Source organism: Cucumis melo, chromosome 11 (genome assembly GCF_025177605.1).
Source record: "Cucumis melo cultivar AY chromosome 11, USDA_Cmelo_AY_1.0, whole genome shotgun sequence".
Lineage (NCBI taxonomy): Eukaryota > Viridiplantae > Streptophyta > Magnoliopsida > Cucurbitales > Cucurbitaceae > Cucumis > Cucumis melo.
In genome coordinates, this window is record NC_066867.1 from 33,655,043 (window position 1) to 33,680,997 (window position 25,955).

At 33.4% G+C, this 25,955-nt stretch overlaps 3 protein-coding genes across 3 annotated transcripts; all 3 read left to right on the forward strand.

Moving 5' to 3' along the window:
• The first annotated feature begins 3,437 nt into the window (after positions 1 to 3,437).
• LOC103499044 (polygalacturonate 4-alpha-galacturonosyltransferase) lies at positions 3,438 to 8,637 on the forward strand. The gene is made up of 10 exons (XM_051079007.1): positions 3,438 to 4,241; positions 4,657 to 4,691; positions 4,801 to 4,860; positions 5,008 to 5,136; positions 5,258 to 5,321; positions 5,403 to 5,449; positions 5,691 to 6,025; positions 6,177 to 6,534; positions 7,252 to 7,839; positions 7,962 to 8,637. The coding sequence occupies exons 1-10, from the start codon at positions 4,094 to 4,096 to the stop codon at positions 8,235 to 8,237; spliced, it is 2,040 nt and encodes a 679-aa protein (XP_050934964.1). The 5' UTR covers positions 3,438 to 4,093; the 3' UTR covers positions 8,238 to 8,637.
• Positions 8,638 to 11,678: 3,041 nt separating this feature from the next.
• Positions 11,679 to 13,639, forward strand: LOC103499045 (gibberellin 20 oxidase 1-like). The gene is made up of 3 exons (XM_008461924.2): positions 11,679 to 12,223; positions 12,377 to 12,994; positions 13,088 to 13,639. The coding sequence occupies exons 1-3, from the start codon at positions 12,014 to 12,016 to the stop codon at positions 13,352 to 13,354; spliced, it is 1,095 nt and encodes a 364-aa protein (XP_008460146.1). The 5' UTR covers positions 11,679 to 12,013; the 3' UTR covers positions 13,355 to 13,639.
• A 1,362-nt stretch (positions 13,640 to 15,001) lies between these two features.
• Positions 15,002 to 25,116, forward strand: LOC103499049 (phospholipase D beta 2-like). Its single transcript, XM_008461930.2, has 11 exons — positions 15,002 to 15,179; positions 15,286 to 17,288; positions 17,837 to 17,953; positions 18,682 to 18,876; positions 19,969 to 20,214; positions 20,385 to 20,453; positions 20,608 to 20,755; positions 21,113 to 21,261; positions 22,327 to 22,503; positions 23,032 to 23,229; positions 24,592 to 25,116. Exons 2-11 carry the CDS (start codon positions 15,570 to 15,572, stop codon positions 24,883 to 24,885), a joined length of 3,312 nt encoding a protein of 1,103 aa, XP_008460152.1. The 5' UTR covers positions 15,002 to 15,179; positions 15,286 to 15,569; the 3' UTR covers positions 24,886 to 25,116.
• The last annotated feature ends 839 nt before the right edge of the window (positions 25,117 to 25,955 follow it).

Below are 25,955 nucleotides of genomic sequence, written 5' to 3' on the forward strand. Positions count from 1 at the left end.
TTCAAGATTGTTCCATGATTTTACGATCTTATTTGGCTAGGGTTCGAGCATTTTGAAGATAGAATTCATTGTTGACATTGATTTGAAGTTTAATCAGATAAGATAGAAGTCATACGACATCAACTAGGATCAAGAGTGAAGAAAAGGGGTCATTTTAGCCTCTACCTTACAGCTCTGCGAATAGCACTCCAAATCATCTCGTATCAAACTAAGTTGTGTTTTTATCTAATCAAGACTAGCTAATGATGTGCAAATCAGTTAAATATTTGATATGGATTTAGGTGATAAAATTTGTCGATTGGTTATCATATAGTGAGTAGTTTAGGAGGTCGTGTGTTTAAATTTATGCAATATTATTTTCTCTCTAATTAACAGTGATTTCTACTTAAATGTTTTGAAAAAAAATAGGTGTAATATTTAAACTGAAGAGGGATAAAAAAAAGGATCTTATGATGCAACGTTGAATATGGTCGTGCATGTTTGTTTGTAATTCATCGAGAAAAAAAGGAATTCCAAATGCAAATGTGCTGAGCAACAAGTAATATGAATACCCAAAGTTTACACACCCACATGGTTTGAACTTAAAAAAAACCAAAAAACCAAAAAGAAAGGGCCCAAAAATTACTAGAAAGAGAGTAGGAATAGGAAAAGGTATTTTTCCAATACACAACCATATTATTAAAAGTGGGGCACATGGTAATTTCAATTTAGGGTTTTAAGTACGAACTCTCACTTCAACCACAGTTAAAAATGAAAAAAAAGACAGTAACCCTAGAAAGGGTAAGTTGGGTTAGAATTTTCCATTTAAAGAAAGAATAGCTTTTCTTTTCTTTTCTTTTCTTTTCTTTTTGAAAAGCCACTATTACCAATCTTTTTCCACTTCACTTTCTTTCAAAGTCTTATCACTTCTTGGCAATGACATGATGAGATACCTTTTGCCTTTGTTCTCTTGCAATCAAGTTTTAAACATCCATACATTTAGTCAATGGCTAAGAGTACTGTAACCTTTTATTTTATTTTTTTCACCCCCTTTAGGGTTTACTTCTTTCCCACCATTATTATTGTTTTACTCTACTTCTACTTCTACTTCTACTTCTATTATTTGTGTGACCTTATGGGGGAGAAGATTTATGACCACTAATTAAGGGAACCATGCAAATAAATAAATGGTTTCGTGCAATTCAAATTGATTTATATTAGTACGATTGAGTACATATAATATAAACTTTACTACCGTGGTTTTATTTACATACTAACTCTCTTATAAATTACGATGTATGTAATTCAAATTTCCATACCTCTAATTAAGTGTTATAAAAATCAGTATTTCATTGAAATAATAATTTTACTATATCATAAATAGATTGACGGAAATTATCAATGACGACAACCATCAATGATGACATATATCAATGGCTTACACACCTAATTAGTGATAGAAGTCTACCGTTAATAGATCTTGTTTTATTTATTATTTTTTTAAAATTGTATTATTATACTTAATTATTATCTCTAAAATTGCTAACTATTAACAATAAATCTAAACGTGTTTTAAAATATGTGAAATTCCAAGTACATACAACTTTTTTTTTTCGGTGTAGATTTTTTTAAAAATAATATGCAAGTGTGGATATATATTAAATTATTCTTTTAGCATACATACCAAACTATATTATTTATCAACCGTATGAGGTGATCAAATGTATATCCCATGACTACTCCTCCTTCAATTACTGCATGTTCGAACTTAACTGTAGAAACATCTCATAAATATAATTATTAGATTCAAAGTATTATCATATATAGTAAAATAAAACAAATACAAATATAAAAAAAATTTGTCTTACGATAGAATTTATAAGTTTATCATTTATAAGAGTTCAAATTCCTCTTATACTTTAATAAATCACCAATCAAATAAACAATTTTAATTAGTTGGGATTGTGGTAATTAAATACTATACATTATATCAACTTTTTTATACTAACTTTCTTATATGTAAATTAGTCATAGAGAGCTGAAGCATTTTAATATATCGACCTTTGGAGGGGGTAATTGGTAGGTTATTAAAAAATTGGCATTGAATGTGATGGTAAATATTGAAGTTTGAAATGAATTGAGCATTGATGAGTTGGGTTTGAGGGAGAGAGATGGAGATGAAAAATAGGGATATTTTTGCATGCAATTTGGTGCATAGAAAGTAGCTACCAATAATTATATAGTCTTTAAAAGAAGGCTGCTTTCAATATATACACTGTGTATATCTATTTGACATTGAATTATTAGGTAGAGCATAGTTATTAAAGTTGCACCATTTTGTCGTCTCCAAGTGGAGAAACATAGAAAGAAAGATTTGTATATATATATATATATATTTTCTAAATTACATGTACTGTTGTTGTTATTATTATTATTAGTTCAAATCATATCTTCTTCTCTAGCTTACTTATAGCTACATCAAACTAATTATTTCATTTCCTCTCCTTTAATTTCTTTTACTTCATTTAAAGCTATGTCTGTCCTTTCAAAACCTTATCTCCCCCTTCCTTGGCCCTTTGTGTGGTTACCCTCTTTCTTGGGCTTTATGCTCTACTTCTTTCCTCCTCATTACTCTTTTCTTCTCACTAACTGCCCAAAAATGTACTCTCAACTCTACTTGCTTTTTGTATCCTTTTCAACCAAATCATAATGTAAATTATCAAACCATATTATAAAACTATATATATATATATATATTGCCATGGTAAAAAGATGGGGTTGATCTTAATCCCTTGTAATTAGGTAAAGTCTAACACTTCAGAGGAAGGAAAATCATATTTGGACGAGAACAATTTTGAAGATTTGAAAATATGGACTTAAAACAACATCAACCTAACAAGATATCTATTTTTTTTTCGATGACTCAATCATAAAAAACTATACTTAGTTTTGAGCACTTCTACGTTGGATGAGAACTCACAGTGTTGAAATCACTCGTTTAATTTTTAGATTGCAGAATTGCCAAGACATTGGATGTCAAATTGTGAAGATTAAATGTAGAACAACCCTCCAAAGCTTTAATTTGGTTTGAGAGATGATGCACCAAATTATGCTATATGATTGTTTTTTGCTAAAAAGGAAAATGTAATTAAATTAAATAAATTGTGAACTCTATACCTCAAGGGCTCACCCATAAGTTTCAGATAGATTGTGCCAAATTTGGGCTTTCACAGCCCAACAGTTTGATTGGCCTGAACTTGGAGTAGCTCGTTGCAAATGCTAGCCCAACATTTTGATTGGACATACAATTTTAAAGAGAGCACAGCCCAGCCCAAGCCCAATCTAGTTTTTTATTAATAAATAAACAAATAAACAAACAATGAATCTCATATGTTAGGTTTTGAATGGATGAAACAATGGATGGAAATGAATTTTAAATAAATTTTTCCTTTACCATTTCATCATGTTTTATTGCATTTAGAATAAAAGATATGTAAAATTTTAAGATTTCATTAAATGAAATTGGGAAGTAAATGTGTAATTTAAAAATGTTTAGAAATTAAGGTAAGTAAAGAAGGCGAGCAAGCAAGCAAGCGGATGAATTACAATTATGATTGAGAGACAGTTGGAGTCCATCTAGGTTGGAAAACGGCGTCGTAGATTTCCCTACTACCCGCGAACGATCTTTCCACAAGGGGGGAGAGAGAGAGAGAGAGAGAGAGAGAGAGAGAGAGAGAGAGAAGGAGAAAGAAAGAGAAGAAAGAAGAAGGAGAGCTCAATCTAGCTAAATCTTCATATTCAGATCACTACACATTTTTCGTTTTCCTTAGGGTTCCGAAGTTTTGAGTTTTTTAATGGAAGATTTCTCTCGATTTTACTGATTCCCTCTTGCATTTCTTTCGCCATTTTTTCCCTTTTTTGTTTTCTCAGATCTCACTCTCTTTCAGTGCCGCGGTGTAATGAATTTCGACTACCATTTTAGGGGCTTACCGATAATTGTGTAATTTATCAAGATCTTTCATAATTTCGGTTTCTGACTCCTTCTGTTCTTTCTTTCTGATTGGATCCTGCCCCACGCCGTGGTTTCGCTGATTTGAAGGCATTCCGATTGCCTATGGCATCCAAGAGGGGATTGTTGTCCGCTACTGCTGCCCATAGGGCTCGAGCTGGTGGCGGATCTCGAATTCCTCTTCTTCTTGTTATTTTCTTCTTCTTTCTCTCCCCTGTGCTTTTCTTCTTCGGCCGAGGTTTTCGTGCTGCAGGTTAGCTTCCTTGTTTTTCTATCTAGATTTGTTTCTTTTTTTTTGCAAATTTGCAATGTAGGTGTTTTCAGATCTCATTTTATCCAAACGCAAAGATTACTAGTCATAAACTCATAGGAACTTTGATGCCGCCGACACATTTTTTTTCTTACTAGGGCTCTCTATATTATTTCGGAACTGGATGGATGCTTTGTATTGTTTTCACCTTACGAAATTTAATTACCGGTTGTTTAAGTGAATAAACTAGACTGGTCATTATAAATGTTTGTCGGTGGATTGGTTGCTTATTGTACTGGGGAAATATTTGCATAGTTAGAACATAAATATGGACTTTAGAATTTGTCAGTTTTAGTTGACCTTACAACGGTTAGCGGAAGTTTGTCTTGAGTTGATGGGTTGGTTTATATTTTTTCAGATCTTGAAATTATTTCGAGTGGATCGGGTCAGCAGGTTAGTATCAATCTGGTTGTTTTCTCACCCCTTTAATTCGTAGAGGGTCGTAGGCTGTGGTTCACGATGCTGTTCTAGTTATCCTAAGACATACTACTTGAGAGTGCAGGATGTTGGATGGAGAGAAAGGATAGCATTGCATCAGTTCAAGTCTCTTTTCTCTAAAGAGGCAAGTGCTTTCTGATTTAGATCGTTTGTGCGTGCCTGACCTGATTATTGCTATCTGACAGTTTTATTCATTAGTTTCTAGAGAAAAAACTTAGTTTCACTTTTTGCTGCACAGTATGAGGAAAAGATTGTCGATTCTATATTTCAGGTCATTGATGTGATTGCTGCTAGCACAAATGATATGGGTCCCTATAGTCTTGACCATTTTCGAAAAAATAATTTTTCAGCTTCATGGAAAATAAATGGTCAAGAGGTTACACCTGATGGCATTCCTGAGGTTGGTTTGGCCTTTCCTAGCCTCTTATATATCTACGTTGTGGTGCGTTCTTCTTGTTTTAAATTTTCCCTTCTTGACCTGATCATTCCTGTATGTCTTTGTTTTGTTGACTGGTTTGTAGAGAAACCGAATGGTTGTTGATCTTGGGAAAGAAAAATCTGACAGTGAAGAGGTCAAACTTATGGGTGGGTATTTGAAGTCTTTTATGTGGCGTATTTGTTTTGTTTTGTTTTTTTTCTTTCTATTGATTCAGTTATGTTCTGCAGATGACAGTTCCCAATCTACGGACAGTCCTACAAAACAGGCGAGGAGGGTAATTATCAATCTTAGATGATCTGGGTTTCATAATTTTTGTTGTTTTTCAGTTTGAAAACTAGTATTAGGTTTACATTAATAAAATAATAAGAAAAAGATACTTTGTCATCTTAATTTTTTGGTGGGCGTTGTTGTATCATCCTATTATATCATATTTCAAACAAAAATATTGTACTCTTGTCAAGTATATCTGTTACATTTGCCTTGGGTTTTATGCTTAAGTTTAGCTACATGTGCAGCAACTTCGAGAAAAAAAACGTGAAAAACGAGCTGCTCAGTTGCTTCAACAGGACGATGACATTCTGATAAAACTTGAGAATGCTGCTATTGAACGATCAAAATCAGTTGATACCTCAGTTCTAGGTAAATACAGTATATGGAGAAAAGAAAATGAGAATGAGAACACTGATGCAACTGTTCGCTTGATGCGGGACCAAATGATCATGGCAAGGGCATATCTAGGTATAGCAAAGATGAAGAATAAGCTTGACCTGTACCATGAACTCCAGACACGTTTGAAAGAGAGCCAACGTGCCTTAGGTGAGGCAAGTACTGATGCGGATCTGAATCGAAGGTAGCATAGTCCTCGCTCTCTCTCTCTCTCTCTCTTTTTGTTTTGAGAGAATTTTAACTCCAAGTATTTATTTATAGTCATCTGCATCTCTTACTGTTGTCTAAATGTGGTTTTGGAAGTATCATCTGTTGTATGTATATTTTTCTTACAGTGCTCCTGATAAAATCAAATCCATGGGCCAAATTTTGTCAAAAGCAAAAGAGCAATTATATGACTGCAAGTTGGTAACAGGAAAGTTAAGGGCAATGCTCCAATCCGCTGATGAAGAAGTCAGAGGCTTGAAAAAGCAAAGCACATTTCTCAGTCAGTTGGCTGCCAAGACCATACCTAATGGAATTCACTGCTTATCCTTGCGTCTAACTATAGACTACCACCTTCTTCCTCTAGAGAAAAGAAAATTTCCTAGAAGTGAAAATTTGGAAAATCCAAATCTTTATCATTATGCCCTCTTTTCAGACAATGTCTTGGCTGCCTCAGTCGTTGTCAATTCAACCATTATGAATGCCGAGGTATTTGAACTGCTCTAGCACCTGAAGATTTTCGTGAGTTTTTTTCACAAGAATGGGTGTTGTCAAGCATAGATTTTGATTTACATTCTAATTCAACATGAGCATAAAGGTTTATTTTTACGATAATTTATAGTCCTTGTTTTAATAAAATAAAAATCTATGTTTAAATCTGACTTTGTTCTTTGCTTCGATGGCTTCCATTTTGGTTTTATAAACTCTAAAACATGCTTTTTTCTACAACTTTGCATTGAAACCTTGAGTACTTTATTTTAACTTTTTTTCAATTACTATTTGTCTCCATAGATATATGCCCGAAGTTATATAGCAAGTTTAGTGTTGGATTTTGAAATGAATCTAGCTTTTGTTAAATGATTAATGAAATATTGTAATAAGAATTAAAATGGTTTTTGTAATGCATAGCTTAGGTACTAAATTAGAATATTTTATTGTCATGGCTAAAATAGAGCATTTTAAAGTCCAAGAACTACAGTGGAAAAAGTATGAAAATTCAAGAATTAAAAAAGGATTTCAACCAAAAATCTCTTCCAATCCTTTCAGAATTTTTGTTACTGCAACCTGAATGATGATATTTAACTTTTTGTGTCTGTTGGATGCAAAGGGCAAACTAATGCTACTTCCGGATCATCTATTTGCAAGTTTTTTCCTTCTCCATTCTGTTGTTCCTGACTAAATTATGTATTGTTGGATTTATTGTAGGATCCTTCGAAACATGTATTCCATCTTGTTACAGATAAGCTTAATTTTGGTGCCATGAACATGTGGTTCCTGTCAAATCCTCCTGGAAAAGCCACAATCCATGTTGAAAATGTTGATGAATTTAAATGGCTAAATTCGTCTTACTGTCCAGTATTACGTCAACTTGAATCTGCTGCAATGAAAGAATACTATTTCAAGGCTGGACACCCTACCACTCTTTCATCTGGTGCATCAAATCTTAAGTACAGAAATCCAAAGTATCTTTCTATGCTTAATCACCTGAGGTTCTATCTTCCTCAGGTGTATCCCAAGTTGGAAAAGATTCTCTTTCTGGATGATGACATTGTTGTCCAGAAAGACCTGACTGGATTATGGGATGTGGATCTCCATGGCAAAGTTAATGGTGCAGTTGAAACCTGTGGTGAGAGTTTTCACCGTTTTGACAAATATCTTAACTTCTCCAATCCTCATATTGCAAGAAAATTTGATCCCAATGCATGTGGGTGGGCTTATGGGATGAATATGTTCGACTTGAAGGAGTGGAAAAAGAGAGACATTACTGGCATATATCATAAGTGGCAGAACTTGGTCAGTTTTCAAATCTATCTATTGAGTTTTTTCTATCAATGTTTAATCAAAGCTTACTTTATGTATATTTCCTCATCAAACTGATTCGAATGCTCATTTTTTCCGCTTACATATGGTGTCAGAATGAAGAAAGGTTACTCTGGAAGCTAGGAACACTACCTCCAGGTTTGATTACTTTTTATGGACTGACCCATCCACTTGACAAGTCGTGGCATGTGCTTGGTTTGGGTTACAATCCAAGCATCGACAAGTCTGAGATAGAGAATGCCGCAGTCATACACTACAATGGAAACATGAAGCCTTGGCTGGAATTAGCTATGACAAAGTATCGTGGTTATTGGACCAAGTATATCAAATACAATCATCCTTACCTTCGCCAGTGCAAGTTAAATGAATGAGGCTGGTTTTAAAGCACTCTAAGATATCAAACGAAGGATCTCAATCTCTCCTGCTTGAGAGTTAAGCTGCTATATCTCGATGAAACACATTTGTTGGTTCCCACATTAGATTGGGGGGACTGGGGGATGTTCTTGACATGTTTTACTATGCCCCTTTTCCCTCGTCCTCTCTTTTATAATTCATTCCATTCATTCCCATTCTCGTACCCTCTGGTACAAGATATGATATTCATTTCCTTGTTAACATGTAAATCCATTAATTGTATTTTGCTTTTAGCCAAGCTTGAATTGGATTAGGAAGTCCATGCCAGCTGGCTGTAATTTTGGACAACAGACAATCTGTTTCTTTAAATCCAAAATCTTTATGGTATAAGTTATAGATTCAGAAGTTTATGAGCTATTAACTTTTTGTTGGGGTAACTGGTGACTGGATACTTTGTTATTGACTTTGAAGTATCATCTCTAGAATTTAAACTCAAATTATCAACGTCGTTACTCCAAATAATAGCTTAAATCAATTTTCTTAGATCCTTTTGCTCTCCCCATGTTCTTTTCTCTAGAATTACAGAGAAGATGGAAAGAAAGCTATAAGTTCTTCCACATTAATAAATGGTTAATCTTGATTGATTGTGTTTTCGATTGTTTCATTGGTAGTAGATTGAATGTTCTGTCTGTATGTTTATTGTAAAGATTCATTTTCTTCTGGTCCATCTGGAAAAGTTCCTTATGATTAACTACAAATTTGTTGAGATTCTGTGGGGTGCACAGGTGGACTGGTCGTCCATATTGGAATATGCTATCTTTATCTTTTCTTTATTTGTTTAGTCTGTAAATTGCCATTAATCGACAGATTTACTTTTGCTTTTAAGTGGATTTGCTTTTCATTAAAGGTATCGGACAACTCCTGCTATCAACAGAATGCAATGGTAGATGTAGATTTGTGGTGAAAGATACCCTGAATTGACCTCTTCATGCCACTTAAGAGGTGATTAACCCTTCATTATCTTATCTTAAGACATGACTAATCAACACCATCTAATTTTGTTATTATTAGGAGGTGCCAGAATCCACTGATTAGTGGGTTTTTAAAGCCTTTACTTTGGTATAGCTACCTTCTTCATAGTTGCTCTGCCTTTTTCCTTAATTTACTAAAGAACCCCACTTTTTATATGTGATATTGCTTGTTTATTTGCAACTAATTGATCGAAAATCTTAGCTTTTAGTCACATCTTCTTAAGCATTGCCTTATTAGTAATTAAGCAGAGAATTCTATAAATATATTCTTTGGAATTGATCCAATAGGGTCCATTAGATTGATGTATTAGATTTTACTTGGATAGTTGAGAATTGAAATTTATCGGGGACGAAAATGTACGAGACTAGGTGAGAAATGGTATAAGTTGTATGGTCATGGAGAATTTTGATATGCTTTGCTTTTTTTCTTTATATAGAAAAAGGTTGGTTTTGGAATATGTTGAAAAATCCATAGGAAGTCAAGGAATTTGGGATGATATTGAAAAGGAAAATGGGTGGTATTGTGCTGGTTGGACCAATTAAATTTGAACAAGGTGGGATTGAGGTAGTGATGCCTAAAAAAAAAGGCAAATGGGTGAGGGAATGGATAGAAGTGAAATGAGGTTTTATAAGTTCAACCTCATACAAGATGGGATTGGTGTCCTAAAAGAAGCCAAGTTAGAAGGTAGCTTTTCATTGGGGGGGATGGGCCTAAATTGGGAATCCAAAATTCTCCACCATTGCATGTGGGATGGGACTCTAATCTTATGTTAATTCCTTCACAATTAGGTGCCTATTGGTAGTTCTACTTGATAAGGTTGTCCCTCAAACAGAAAAAAGAGAACTTTGATAATTAATATAGGGCTATTTTTAAATATACAAAATAAATCACAATGTTTATAAAATATTACATTATAAATATATTTTTTAAATACTTTTAGAAATTGTCATTTAAAATAATTTTCTTTGATTGAAAATATTTTTTTAGCTCTCGTATTTGAAATTCTCAAATTAAAGTTGGTGGGGTGGGTTACCCTAACTCACTCTACATGTTCTAGGCTTTAATTAAAATTATCATTTTTTTCTAATTGTTATAAACTACAATTATTTACAACATTACTATTTCAAATTTCTCTTTGTAAGAGTGTCTAATATTTGTATTGACACTAAGATAATATGCACTACAAACACAAACTATACTATAGACTATTATAATATAAATTAGAGTAACCAATCTAACCCCCTAAACTCCTCCTAAGTGATTTTTCATCTTGATCCCTAAACACTTTGACTATTACAATAATTTTGACTAGAATTTACTTAACAGCTTAAGATCATACCATAAAATAGTTATAAAGCACGAACCCTTTCAAAAAGATAGGAGACAACCAGAATTTAAACAGGTCCCAACTCTAAAACATGAACCATTGTTTGTAGAAAAAGGGGAAAAAAAAAAAGGAAAGAAAGAAAGAAAAGAAAGGAAAGCGAACATTAATTGGGTAATTTAAATAACATTCAAATCACTATCTTTAGATCTGAAATTAGAATCTTAGCTGATCGGGTGGGGCATTAGTATTAAAAAAACAACAAACTTTTTTTCTTCTGTTTCTTTATATTATTTAACCATCTAGCTTAAAGGGTGCATTTGATGTCTGATTTCTTAAATACTATAAATGGCTTATTATAAATTTCCTTTTTCTTCTCGGATGATAAATTTTTTTGTTAGATATTATAAATTAATTATGGGTGGTATAAAAGTGTGGTTCAATTCCTCTCATCCGAAAGAAAAAGAGTATAATTTGGTTGAATTATTGTGATTTTTTTAAATAGTAATTTTCATGTGAGTTTTAATAATACACTGCGATGGGTTAATTAATTAATGATGATGATACCAAAGTAATGAAAATACTAGTTAGATAATTTGGAATAACTAATGAGATGAAACACCTTCATTCCATATTTAGAAAAGACAATGAAATATTATATTATAGAGTATATTTGTCCATCATGTTTATAATATTTCTTGAAATACAAAAAGAAAAACAAAATGGTACATGCCCAAACATCATCATTGTTGTTGTTGTTGTTATTATTATTGTTATAGTTTGCTTCTTATATGAATTTAATTCATGATATCTTTTCCAAACTGTCCTTGAAATATAAATATATTAAGCAAATTCAATTTAAACAAAATCAAGATCCATAACTTTTCTTGTCTCATCTACATTACAACGATATATATATTAAAAAAAAAAAAAGTAAGATAGATACAAATTAAAGGTTTAATATATTGGTAAAAAAAGTATAACATAAACGTTACAACTTGAATCAAAATTGACAATCATGCAGCAGATAAGAAGAAGTTTTTTTTTTGTTTTGATACGAAAGAATAATTAGTAATAAAAGAAAGGCTGTGTGTGTGTTTGTGTGTGTGTTGTAATTAAAGTAAAAAATAATAATAATAGGAAAGGGAGAAATAATAAGAAAGAGTATTATTAATGCGTAATAGAGTATTTGGTATATTAATTGCATGCAACCAACAAACAAACAAACAGAGACACATTGAAAGATAAATAGGAATGACGCAACAGTAGTTTTAATTTCCATTATTCAACAACGATGGACAGATTCCATTCCACTTCTCGACTTCTCCAATGCTTAATCCTTCTTTTGGCTTTTCCCTTTTTCTCTTTTAAATTCTCCACTTCCCTTCTCTCGTTTTCCCATCTCTATTGTCTCTCATTATTATTCATTTTTCAACCATGTCAACTCTTGACGCTCTTAATTTTCATGACAATAATATAATTCCTTCTAATTCTCCCAACTCCATAATCCCACCTCAATTCATCTGGCCCGACCACGAGAAGCCGACTCTCAACTTACCTGACCTTCACGTTCCTCCTATCGACTTGCTCAACTCGGTCTCTGGCGACCCAGTTGCCCTCTCAGAGACATGTCATCTCCTGGATCAGGTATATTATCATAATTATTAGTTAAGATATATATTTATGCATATGCATGTGTTTGTTAATTATATGTATAGATATACATACGTACGTACATATATATATATATATATATGTATATATAGTTGACGTTTTAACGAAAGGGAGGAAGGAGTACAGGTTTGTCGTAAGCATGGTTTCTTTATCGTGGTGAATCATGGGGTGGATGCGGAGCTGATCGCAAAGGCACACGAGTACATGGAGTTGTTCTTTGGGATGAAAGTGGAGGAGAAGCAACGAGCTCAGAGGAAAGTAGGCGAGCCTTGTGGATATGCAAACAGCTTTGTTGGGAGATTCTCTTGTAAACTTCCGTGGAAGGAAACTCTGTCCTTCACATACTCAGCTGATTGCAATCATGATGTTGTTGAAGATTACTTTGTGAATGCTTTGGGAGAGGATTGGAGAAGTGTTGGAAAGTTATACCAACTATATTGTGAAGCCATGAGTAAGGTTTCACTCACAATAATGGAGCTTTTGGGGTTGAGTTTGGGAGTTGGAAGACACTATTTTAGAGACTTCTTTCAACGAAATGAATCCATAATGAGATTAAATTATTACCCAAAATGCCAAAATCCAGAACAAACACTTGGAACTGGCCCTCATTGTGATCCAACTTCATTGACTATCCTTCACCAACATGATCATGTTCATGGCCTCCAAGTTTTTGTTGATCAACAATGGCATTACATTCCTCCAAACCCTCAAGCATTCGTTGTCAACATAGGCGACACCTTCACCGTACGTAAGAAATGTTCTTTTTTTTAATTTAATTTAATTTTTAGTTTTGAAAAACGACATTCACGAAAGGTGTGAATGATTAACCATATGCAGGCATTATCGAACGGGATGTACAAGAGTTGCTTGCATAGAGCAGTGGTGAATGAAGAAGCAGTGAGGAAATCGTTAGCATTTTTTTTGTGTCCAAATGAAGAGAAAGTAGTGAGGCCGCCAGGGTGTTTGGTCGATGAGAAAAATCCAAGGATTTTGCAAGATTTTAAATGGCCAACTTTTCATCATTATACTCAGAAACATTACAGAGCAGATGATAAAACACTACTTGCCTTTTCCAATTGGCTCTACCAACAAACCACACTTTAATTTTCCACTTCCACCACTCATTAATAATAAAGTATTTTGGATTATTGTTATTTCACTTAATTACAAAGTACACTCTCAATCCCAAATAATTATATGTTACATATCGTAATTAATTAACCCTCTTAATCTTCTTTGTAACTTCTTATCTCTCTCTCTCTCTCTCTGTAAATTAATCACCCCCATGTAATATAATGTTAGTGAAGCTTGAGAGAGGATACATGTGGTTTGTTAATTGTATCTCTATGAATGAATAAATAAAACATATGTTTTAACTTTTTCATCTCATATATTATATGTTAGTTGAATTAGGATCATTGTGACATGTTTATTCATTCTCCTTAAAGAAATAAAAACAATAATAATATATATATATAAAAAAAAAACATGAAATTGAGTCTTGGTATTTGGAAGTAATGTTTCTCTTTTTTTAAAATAAGGTGAGGTGGGTGTACGTGATACCTCAGAGTTAATAAGATGTTATGGATACCTCATGATAATACCTAAAGTTGCATTTTGGCTTTATAATTAACTTATTTAACAATAGAAAAAGAAAAAAAAACCATTATAATTATATATATATATATATCAGTGGTAAACATTAAAATAAGAATTTAATTTCTACTTAAAGATAAAATTGATTGTGAGGTACATGATTAACGAAAATGTCTCTATCTCTTAGCTTACGAACCATCCATACACAATCAATTATATTTATCTTTTAAAATAAAAATCTAACTTTTAAGTCCTTTTAAAATTGTGGATGAAATGATTGATCATATGTCTAAATATGAATGTTTATAATAAAAATCATCGTTGGTACATATAATTCATAATTTTGGAAATGTAACAAAAGATTATTGTATATAGTAGTTGAATTGCTCATCAATCTTTTTCACGTGACAATGACTTTTATCTATTGCATTTATTTTATATAAATTTCATTTGCTACAAGCAGCTTTTGTTTTTGGCTCATCCTAAATTTGGAGTCCCTAAAATATTTTCAAAATGTTGAAATGTATTCTAAATATATATATTCTGAATCAAAAGGATAAGTTTGCAATTAAAAACAAAATAAACAACAAAAAACCTCACTACTTCCCACAACGGTATTTACAAAGTTCCCCTTTTTATATTTAATATTTTCATTTAAAACTGTTTGGATACAACCTTTCTTTTAGCTTTTGAAAAACATGGGAGATATATATATATATATATAGTTTGGGTTGGTTTTTGTTTTTGTTTTTGTTTTTCACTTTAATTAGTCTTTATACTTTTTAACAATGCGCAGCCTCAAATAGTGGCTTCTAGTTTTTCTTTTTGGAAACTAAAATAACACCATCCACCAAGCCTTTCTACTACTACAATCAATATAATTAAAATAAACCTCTTGTTAAATCATCAATTTTTGATTGATTAATTCTAGCTCCTCTTGATTAGTGGAGATATCAAATGTGTATGTATGTAGTTAGCCCATTGGTAAACAGGCTCGGCTCAGGCCTTGAAGGGGTAATGGGGCCAACAATGAATAGCCCAATGTAGCCCACAATTAAAATCAGATTATTATTTATTATTTATTATTTATTAAAAAAAGAAAAAAAGAAAAAAGAAAAAAGCGGTATAAAATGTTTCCACTTGGCTTGGATGAACCGCTATTTCTTGCGCGCGCTTCAGAATCAGATTGAGAAAACGAAAAGGTTGAAGCTGAAACCAAATTCCACGATATAAATTGGAATCCCCCATGTCCCAATTATTTTTCTCTTCCATTCCCTTCCCTTCCCTTTCCACCCAACCCGAAGATTCGTTCCATTTTTCTTCTCTTATTAAGGTATATTTTCCCCCTCCTCCCTTTTTCTTTCTTCAACATTCCCTTTTCAGATTGTTTTTCTTTCCCCTTTTTAGCTAATTTGATTTGATTTGATTTGATTTCTCAGGCGTTCATTTCTCCTCAATCTCTTCTTTTTTCTTACCCGCTTAACATCGCACATATTCTGTAATTATACCATTCCTTTCTTTCTTAGATTCCTTTTTCTGGGCTACACTATTCATTTCGAAGATTTTTTTCTTCTTTAATTTGATTTCAATCAATACATACATACACACATGCATACATACTGTCGCTCTTTTTGATTTAGTTATTATGTTATTGTTCTTCTCGAATCAACCGTAATTGAGGCTTCTCTTTATTGTTCTCGAGTTAGTTTGCAACTTTTCCGTTATGGATAATTACGGTTCTTCACCTCCATATCCATATCACAATCCTTACCCATACCCTCGTCCAATTCCATCTCCTCAATACCCACATCCTTCTCAATATCCACCTCCTTCTCAGTACCCTCCTCCTCATTACACACATCCAAATTCAGATCCATATGCTCCTCCTCCTTACACTTACCCCTATAATAATCCTTCACATCCCTCACCATTTGCATATCCCCCACCCCCATCTCATTCTGGCCCTGTTGAGTATTTTCCACACCCACCCCAACATTCTTCCCCTCTACCTTACCCATATCCTTACTCTGATGCCTCTTCCACTAATGCTGCTGCTAGGCCCTCTATTCAATATCATAACAGTTTCCTACCTGGTTCATCCCCATATCGGTATCAAGAATCTAATGCCTACCCTCCACCTGAAACTCAATACCCACCACCCCCTTCACGAGTAAATAGCTTCTCTGGCCACTATAGGAATGATAACACTGATTCCGTCTCGTCTGTCGCTTCTGCGTACCCACCTCTGGATAACCTTTTGTGCAATGTACATTTATCTGATCATCAACCAACTGCTCCTGCATCACCTCCTGCACCTGCTGCAGCACCTTCACCTGTACAGCCTTCACCTGCACAGCCTTCACCTTCGTTATTGGCTAATTCACCTCAAAGTGCTAGATATGATCGCCGTGACCGGTTTTATGGCTTTCCGAATTCATCCTTTTCAAGTTTCGACACGGGGAATTCAGATCAAATGATTTCATCCAAACAACCTTCGTTTTCCCATTCAAGCTCATTCAGTGGTTCTCAACATAGCCAGAACTTGCAGATTGTTCCACTGCACGGTAAAGCATCTTTGAAAGTTCTGCTGTTGCATGGAAACTTAGAAATTTGGGTTAATGAGGCCAAAAATCTTCCAAATATGGACATGTTTCACAAAACCTTGGGGGATATGTTTGCAAAATTTCCTGGGAACATGAGCAACAAAATTGAAGGACACGTAAGTCATAAGATCACTAGTGATCCTTATGTATCGATCAATGTAACAAATGCAGTAATTGGGAGGACTTTTGTTATAAGCAACACTGAAAATCCTGTATGGAGGCAACATTTCTATGTACCCGTTGCACATTATGCTGCTGAAGTAGTTTTTGTCGTTAAAGACAGTGATGTTGTTGGTTCACAGCTAATAGGAACTGTGGCAATTCCTGCTGAACAAATATATTCAGGGTCTATGGTTGAGGGAACCTTCCCAATCCTACTTGGTGGGAAGCCATGTAAGCCTGGAGCTGCTCTAAGTATTTCTATTCAATATACCCCAATGGAGAGGCTTAGCACTTATCACCATGGAGTGGGAGCTGGCCCTGATTATCAGGGGGTTCCTGATACGTATTTTCCCCTCAGAAAGGGTGGAGCCGTCACTCTTTATCAAGATGCCCATGTTCCAGACGGACACCTTCCAAATTTGATGCTTGATAATGGTATGTACTATGTGCATGGGAAGTGTTGGCATGACATTTTTGATGCTGTACGACAGGCTCGCAGGTTAATTTACATAACTGGGTGGTCAGTGTGGCACAAAGTGAAATTAGTTCGAGATACTGGCTATGGAACAGAGTGTACCCTTGGAGATCTTCTGAGGTCAAAGTCCCAGGAGGGAGTGAGAGTTTTGCTTCTTGTTTGGGACGATCCCACTTCTAGGAGCATTTTGGGTTATAAAACTGTAAGTTGCTTTACCTGATGTTTATTTCTTTTACATTTCCTGTTTATCATAGCTGCCTTTCCTAAAATTACTTTAAATTAAATATAGGCCAGGTTGGAATGCTATATGTAATTAAATGAAAAGAAAAAGAAAAACTAATTTACTTTGATTTGAAATGTGGGAATATCGATTCTTTCTTTTCCTAGTTTTTATTCGTCTATTGGGTGATTGAATTTTTCTTCTTCCTTTTTTAGTGGTAAACCAATTTCTGTTTTGAGTATAAGTATGCTCGCCGAAATTACATCTATTCTGAAACCTACCTTCCAAAGAAAATATTGTTATTGTGTTTTGTGAAATTTATGAGTTTACGAGCTTCAATAATGAGCTGGAGACAAGCTGCAGAACTTTGAACTCTTAATAAACTATCAAGAAGGATCTGCTAGAAACTCTCTTTTACCAGATGGACATATTCTACCATCGTTTCATCTCAACTGTTAGAATATGCATGAAGTATGAGTTTGAAGGATTTGTTATCATACTCTTCTGAGAACATATGTTAACTATTGCAGGATGGTTTCATGCAAACCCATGATGAGGAAACTCGCCGTTTTTTCAAACACTCCTCTGTACAAGTGATACTTTGTCCTCGGATTGCTGGAAAACGACATAGCTGGGTTAAGCAAAAGGTAAATATTTATTTATTTATTCCTGTTTTTGGGTAAGAAATGAGAATACTTCATGAACAATAGATGCCAGAAGTTTAGTATTAACTAATCACTTCTATCTCTTTTCAGATTTTTGTTGTTCTTCAATTTGATTATGCCAAGGAAATTGGAAATTTAAACATATATATTTTCATTTTTTGGTCGTTTCTATTTTGATGAAAAATTTATTTTGGCATTGATAGATGTAATGAATGATGTATGTGGTGTAGGAACCTGAATATATATCCTTAAGGAATCATACCATCTTGATGGTAGTATAACGTGAATAACCTCTACTCCATGGTAAAGAAGTTTGTATCAAGATCAGGGCTAGATTGTTGAATTGGTCAAATGAAAAGTTCTTTAATCTATATTTTCCTTTGATGACCAAAATAAATAACAAAAGAAGATAAATTTTGAATTAAGCTAATAACACTTTGTTAATGAAGCTAAAATTTTTTCGTATAATTGTTTGTCAAAAGGAATATCTTGGTAAATTTATATCTTCTTTATTTTATTAAGAACAGCAACTTTGCCCTAAACTACAAAATTATTCCTCACTTATTATCTTATTGGGGACCTTTATTATTTTGAAGTACTCATATTCTGAACTTTTGATGATGTTTTATTGTATATTTCTTTTTTCTATTTTCTGTTTGGCCTGGAAATCTTCCCTTTTGTGATTCTTGCTCATCTTTGTATATAATCAGGAAGTTGGAACTATATATACACATCATCAGAAAACAGTTATTGTGGATGCTGATGCTGGAAATAATAGAAGAAAGATCATAGCTTTTGTTGGAGGGCTTGATTTATGTGATGGGCGGTATGATACTCCATCACATCCCATCTTTCGGACCCTTCAAACAGTACACAAGGACGATTACCACAATCCTACATACACGGTAAACTGTTAACTATGTTCCACTTGTTTGTTAATAATGAATATAGTTTTGTGGTAATAATTAATATGATGCAAGAGAAAAGGTTGATCTATGCCAAAAATCCAAATAACCCTAATATATTTTCCATTTCTTTCTTGGCTAACCCAAGTAAATTCTTCTTCCTCTATTTTTTTTTTCTTTCTTGTTTTCATTTGACGAATTTGGGGCAGTCATTAAAGAGATTGAAGTACCCAAAATGAGAGATTGAAGCACCGTAAAAATGAACAAGTAAAGAGGTGACCATAAAAATGAAAGTGGGCTGCCTGAATGAACTGAATAACAAAATACATATGGTCAAGAATAAATGAATGGCCCTTGAAATGAAGAGAAGCATTGAACTGAACTGACTATACAGTTCCCAAACAAGTAAAAGTAATATAAAGCGTTGTTCAAATATATGTGATTTGATGAGGGAAGAGTAAACAAAATGTCGTAAATAGAAAAAGAACTTGTTATGTTAAGAGAAGGGGACGAAAATTTAGCTCTCTTTTACAGGTTTTCTGCAGCCAGTAGACTAGGAGTTATGATGAAGAACAGGTATCAGGTTGTGAGAAGAGGGTTGTGGACGACAGAAGTCAAAAGCATAGAGGGGAAAATTTTGAGTTTTTTTGTGTTTTATTCTAGAAATGAGATACAATTCCTTTCAGGGCTAAGATGGAAGCTCACCTAAAATTCCTACTGAAATTTTTATTATCTTATTTTGAAGAGAGAAAATGTTGAGAAGGTAAAAGACTTCAGATTTATTAGTTTGGTTACGAGTATTAGAAAACGGTTGCTAATATCTTGGCTGAGAGATTGAAGGTTGTTGTCATTTACATTTCAACAAGTGAAACCATCTTATTGTAAAGTCAAATTGTCAATTCTATTCTAATTGAAAATACCTAGAGTTTGAATATTTGAAATCAATAATCAGTTAGACAAAAGACCTGACTGGAAGCTGTAACACCATTCTAGAATGAATTTTAGGAGCAAAAGAATACTATATTATTGAATCTATGGTAACTAAATTTTTGAATTGATTTTATGAAGTAACAAAATCGCTCAGTTGAACAGGGTAGTGTTGTTGGTTGTCCAAGAGAACCATGGCATGATCTACACAGCAAAATCGATGGTCCAGCAGCATATGATGTTCTGACTAACTTTGAGGAGCGATGGAGGAGGGCTTCAAAACCTCACGGGATAAAGAAGTTGAAATCATATGATGATGCTTTGCTGAGTATTGAAAGAATTCATGACATAATTGGAATTTCTGAAGCACACTGCACTAATGAAAATGACCCTGAATCATGGCATGTGCAGGTAATGTTTTAGTCCCCCTCTTAATGGATATGTGGACATATAATTGGGTAATAAAAGGTTTGGCCATTGAAACTGTTTGCAATCAGTTCTGTTTAATCGTGTAAAAGAGAAGAGAACCTTTTTAATGGATTCTCTTTGTTCCTTATGACAAATTTTCATTAATACTGCAGATTTTTCGGTCAATCGATTCAACTTCTGTTAAAGATTTTCCGAAGGAACCAAAAGATGCCCCAAGCAAGGTCAAGAACCTTTATAATTGCTATGTTTTCAATCAATTCTAATGCTACACTAAATACAAGTATAAAATTGGCACATATATTGTAATATGTGGATGTATTTATTTTGTATTTGTGACTGTATAACATGCTTATTGCCTAATATTTTACCGTGCAGAACCTCGTATGTGGAAAAAATGTGTTGATTGACATGAGTATACACACAGCATACGTGAAAGCCATTCGAGCTGCGCAACATTACATTTATATAGAGAACCAGTATTTCATCGGGTCATCCTTCAATTGGAATTCAAATAAAGATATAGGTAAAGTAGACAGAACTCAAAAGATATAGAAAAGCAAAAAAGCCTCTTCTGTATATGTATTGCATCTGAAACATCAGTACCTATAATCTAACTTTTACGATTTAGCATTGAGCAAGGGTTCAGTTTTGTGACTATAAAAGAAAAGGAAAAAACAGCCATTTAGAACGGATGTTAAAATTTTAAAATATAAATCTGTGGCAGCCTTTCAAGTCCAATCCTTTTTAATTTGCCTTTTTTTTTTTTTTGAGAAGTTCTTTTTTACTTTGCCTAGAAGAATGGAATATGTCATGCAGTACGATGACATTTACAACATTGGAGTAGTGAATTGTTAATTTTGCACGTTTCTGATATTTTCAGGTGCCAACAATTTGATTCCAATGGAAATTGCCCTTAAGATTGCTGATAAAATCAGAGCAAATGAAAGGTTTGCTGCATATATTGTCATCCCCATGTGGCCTGAGGGTGTTCCAACCGCTGCTGCCACTCAGAGAATACTATTTTGGCAGGTAGACTCACTAGTGGCCTAGGCTGAATTTTACCATTTTGCATTATTAAATTTATTAGCTCCAATAATTCTTGTATACTCCATGATGATTCAAGAGGATTTTGAACTGGAGTTATCTAAAAATTATGTTCGGGGTAAAGTCAGTGATATATTGGAAAACTGGGTGCTAGGAAGCATATACTAAAACTGGGTGCTAGGAAGCATATACTTTCCTTCTTAGAGTAACTTTTTTTAGGAAGCAGATACTTCCCTAATTAGAATAATTTTAAAGAGAAAAAGAACCTTCATTTCTAAATCAATCGTAGAATATGACTAAAGTTCTGGAATAAAAATGTTGTTCAAATCATTCCACTTCACCTATAATCCCTATTCTCATTAAATTTTCTATTTAATATAATTAAACATTCAACCATCATGGATTGACCTAGTGGTAAAAAAGGAGACATAGTCTCAATAACTAACTAAAAAGTCATGGGTTAAATCCATGGTGGCCACATGTTGTAGGGTTAGACGGGTTGTAACGTGGGATTAGTCAAGGTATACGTAAGTCGGTCTCGACACTTACGAATATTAAAAAGAACTAAACATTTGATTTGCATAGTTTTTACACGGTTGATATTGTCTATAAATTGAAGATGCTACTTTATTGTTTTACTTCTGTTTTGCCCATAGTAATTAATGACATTAAAATAAACAGCCAAGTTCTAAATATTTTGAACATTGAAGTTTCTAACTTCTTTGGCGGGAATTGGAGATAATATTGAGCTAAGTGATAAAGGAAACCGAGACCATGAAGAGAGATGATAATATGGACATTAAAATAAAAATACATATGTGGATCTTGGATAGCACCTATCTTTGTGCATTCCACCAAATTGTCCCATCGTAATTTTCCCATATGACATTTTTTTTCGTAATATTATAATAGTCTTTTGATATAAGTGGTGAGAACATATGCACAAAGTTGGGTGCATCCCAAGTGTTACCAACATTGAAATACCAACGCATATTCTTATTTATGACAAGTTTACTTCTAATTTCTATGATCTATTCTTTCATTGCTCAGCAAAAAACCATGCAAATGATGTATGAGGTGATTTACAAGGCTTTGATGGAGGTTGGTCTTGAGGAGGCATTCTCTCCACAAGACTATTTGAACTTCTTCTGCCTGGGAAATCGTGAGGCTATGGATGGAAATGATCCTTTATGTTCTGGAAGTCCTAATGGAGAAAACACTCCTCAGGTAACTTGTATTCTTAATCAGTAATTGATCTCAATCAATTATTCATTCATTCATTATTATTATTATCTTACTTTGATTTGGGTTATGAGTTGTTACTTGTTATTCTAATATTTGGTTTTTGTTGGGCAGTTTGTGCTCTGCTAATGGAAGTTACTTGTAACTTCTGCTGCAACTTTCATTTATCAATAAACTCTTTTCGTTTTCTTTGTAAATATATATGTGTGTAATATGTATTGTATGTATCTTTCCAACATTATTGCAGGAAGAGTCTTCTCATGTTGAGTTCCTGACAGACAACTGTATATTGTTGTATAACTAGAGATTCTTTCATATACCATAATAATAAAACATAGAAGAGTTATTGCAGAAAATAAGGGAAATATATGATGGAAGCACAGCCTTGCATCTCAGTCCATAATTTTACATTTCCACGTAAAGAGCTAGTAATAAAGATATTCACTATGTTTTATTCGCTGCTTTTATTATTGTTATTTTTTTAATCACAATGATATAATGAACTGACTGTAGGCACTTAGTCGGAAAAGCAGAAGGTTTATGATATATGTTCACTCCAAAGGCATGATAGTTGACGACGAGTATGTGATTTTGGGATCTGCCAACATCAACCAGAGATCCATGGAAGGAACTAGAGACACTGAGATTGCTATGGGAGCCTATCAACCCCATTATACGTGGGCAAGGAAACTTTCACATCCTCGTGGACAGGTGAGGTTTAACTGTAAAATATCGAATGCTGGATTTTCTTTTTAAAGTAAAGTTAGTTAGGTTAATGGACTAAACGAATGGGAGTCAGTACATTGAGTCAAAATTAAAGCTTATGAAACACCCTGAGGAAGAAGAGTTCGTGAATTTACTAAATATATGGCTTGAAGGAGGAGAGTTCGACACCTTGGTTCGCAATCATGTTCATGTTCACATGAATCAGCTCAAGTTAAATTATGTTCAAAATTTTGGCGAGTAAACATTGAATCTTGTAAAAGTAATAAAAGAAAAGAAGAGAAAAATGAAAAAAGGTAGAAAAATCGTAGGTCCAGGGATAACTATTTTGTATTCTTTTTCTCATCGTACTTGTTTTCTCGCAAATTTTTTTATTACGATTTTTACATTTCTTAAAGAAAGGTATGAATTGTTAGCAAAATTTTAAAACCCAAAACAAGTTTCTAAAAACTACTTTTCTTTAGTAATCATTTTGAAAATAGTTTAATAAGTAGATATCATTTTGAAAATAGTTTAATAAGTAGATAACAAAAGAAACTCATAGTTGGAAGGGGTGCTTATGAGTTCAACTTATCCGAAAACTAAATCACTATTAAATGGAACCAAATGTAGGTAGAAATTAAAAGCTCGGGAAATTTACTAATCGGTTAGGGAGTTGAAAACCAACCCTTTGATTTGGTAGAAGGATATAATGAACACTTTGAGCTACCACAACTGATCGAGTGTTCTTTAGTAAGATTTCAACCAGAAATGATTAAATTCCCACAATGACATAATTACTTCAACTGATGTGCACCAACCTCTTTTCTTCTTATTCTTCTGTCTTTTTCTTTTTCTTTTAAAACTTGTAAGTTTCCTCTTGATTCATCAAGACACCTTTTAAAAGTTTCTATAAATCTCTAATCTTCGATTTTTATCTAATAGGTCTATGGCATTAACTATGTCAGTTTATATACTTCTGCCGCATGGTAACTTTAGATTACACGAAAGTCAAATTTCAGACATTTGGTGGCATAAACATTAAATTGACAGAATTAGCCACCGTGTCTAACATACAAAATACTTGATAATTCAAGGGTATATTATCAAGTATAAGAATTAAATAGGCAGAGTTCTAAATTTCCATCAATTTCAAAATGTTTTAGGGGACCAAGCTTATAATTTAAACATTATTCTGTCTTTTTATTTTCTTTTTCCCATAGTATCTGCATAGAGACTCAATAAAGTGTAGAAGTAGGTAAATTAACAGTTTCATTTTTTTGAAGAATTTGGGAAGCACCAATTTGTTGTTCATTTACGTAAAACTGCATTTCTGAATTCTTTCTGGGATCTGAATGTGCTGCCCTGTAGATCTATGGATATAGGATGTCGTTGTGGGCGGAGCATATGGGAACTACCAATGAGTGTTTCAACCAACCGGAGAGCCTAGAATGCGTGAAAAGAGTTAGAACAATGGGAGAATTAAACTGGAAGCAGTTTGCTGCAGATGATGTAACAGAGATGAGAGGACACCTTCTGAAATACCCAGTTGAAGTTGATAGAAGAGGGAGAGTAAGATCTCTTCCTGGTCATGAAAATTTTCCGGATGTTGGAGGAAAAATAGTTGGTTCATTTCTTGGAATTCAGGAGAACCTCACTATCTAAATAACGTCTTTATGATAGTTCGAGATAAAAAGGTGCGTCTTTACAACTCTGCTCTGCAAAATTTTGTTAGTTACTATAACCAAAATGAATGAAGAATTTATATACGGAATAGTCATCTTTTTCTTCTTAATTTATTTGGAGTGGCCTTTGTAACCCTATGGAGTTCATTATAATGTTAATAGCATCTCTATTATTTGAAACTAACACTTAATACATTGATATTATTTATTATGGGTTGATGTGAAGATCAAATTCAATTTCTTAAAAGTTTAACAAGTGGGTGGATAATCTGAATGTGAGCTCTTAATCAAGAATATATACTTTAACCATTTAAATCGGAAAATCAAATTCATATTTAATAAGTTGATGGGTGAGATTCATTCAGGCAGAGAATGAGAACAACATTCCCTATTATTCTAAAATGATGTAATCATAATAAGAATAGTTCTCAAATTTAGTGTAACACAGATCATTACTAGCTCATTTTTAGGTGGGAATGAATTAGAATATTTTTCTTCTACGGATTATCCACATATCCCCTCATTTTCATTCTTGTTAAATAGAAAAAAAAAATGTTTAAAAAGAGGACATGAAGGAATAGGAATGGTGATACTATGTCCAAGAATCATACATATGGGATTTAATGGACACTGAAAAGTAAGTTGAAAGGTAATGGAAATTAGCGAAAAGTCAGCTTAGGGTTCTTTTTATTATTCTTTTAAAATAAATTGAGAGAATGAGTTAGTTTTTTGGTGTATGAAAATCAATTTTGCATAAGGTGATTATGGTAAGTAGCAGAAACACAGCAAGTAGAAGTGAATAAGAGCAGAAGGAAAAGAGAGTGGAAAGTTTAGAATTTAAAAATATATTCTACTAATTAACCACTCTCGTAAAATCTTCACTCTCACCTTTCTCTTACCCTAATTTATTTATTAGTCTAAACAAGACGATATCAAAGTATTATTACCACACCCAATATGTCAATATATATATATATATATATATAATATTGGGTTCTAGTTGTTCCATTCCAAACATAAAAACCATTGAAATCAAAACTACAAAACCGA

Coding starts and splice junctions, on each gene's coding strand:
- LOC103499045 (XM_008461924.2), top strand. CDS start 12,014: ATGTCAACTCTTGACGCTCTTAATTTTCATGACAATAATATAATTCCT. Junction 12,224..12,376: donor CATGTCATCTCCTGGATCAG/GTATATTATCAT, acceptor GAAGGAGTACAG/GTTTGTCGTAAGCATGGTTT. Junction 12,995..13,087: donor ACATAGGCGACACCTTCACC/GTACGTAAGAAA, acceptor AACCATATGCAG/GCATTATCGAACGGGATGTA.
- LOC103499049 (XM_008461930.2), top strand. CDS start 15,570: ATGGATAATTACGGTTCTTCACCTCCATATCCATATCACAATCCTTAC. Junction 20,756..21,112: donor GAATTCAAATAAAGATATAG/GTAAAGTAGACA, acceptor TGATATTTTCAG/GTGCCAACAATTTGATTCCA. Junction 22,504..23,031: donor ATGGAGAAAACACTCCTCAG/GTAACTTGTATT, acceptor AACTGACTGTAG/GCACTTAGTCGGAAAAGCAG.
- LOC103499044 (XM_051079007.1), top strand. CDS start 4,094: ATGGCATCCAAGAGGGGATTGTTGTCCGCTACTGCTGCCCATAGGGCT. Junction 4,692..4,800: donor CGAGTGGATCGGGTCAGCAG/GTTAGTATCAAT, acceptor TTGAGAGTGCAG/GATGTTGGATGGAGAGAAAG. Junction 5,137..5,257: donor CACCTGATGGCATTCCTGAG/GTTGGTTTGGCC, acceptor ACTGGTTTGTAG/AGAAACCGAATGGTTGTTGA.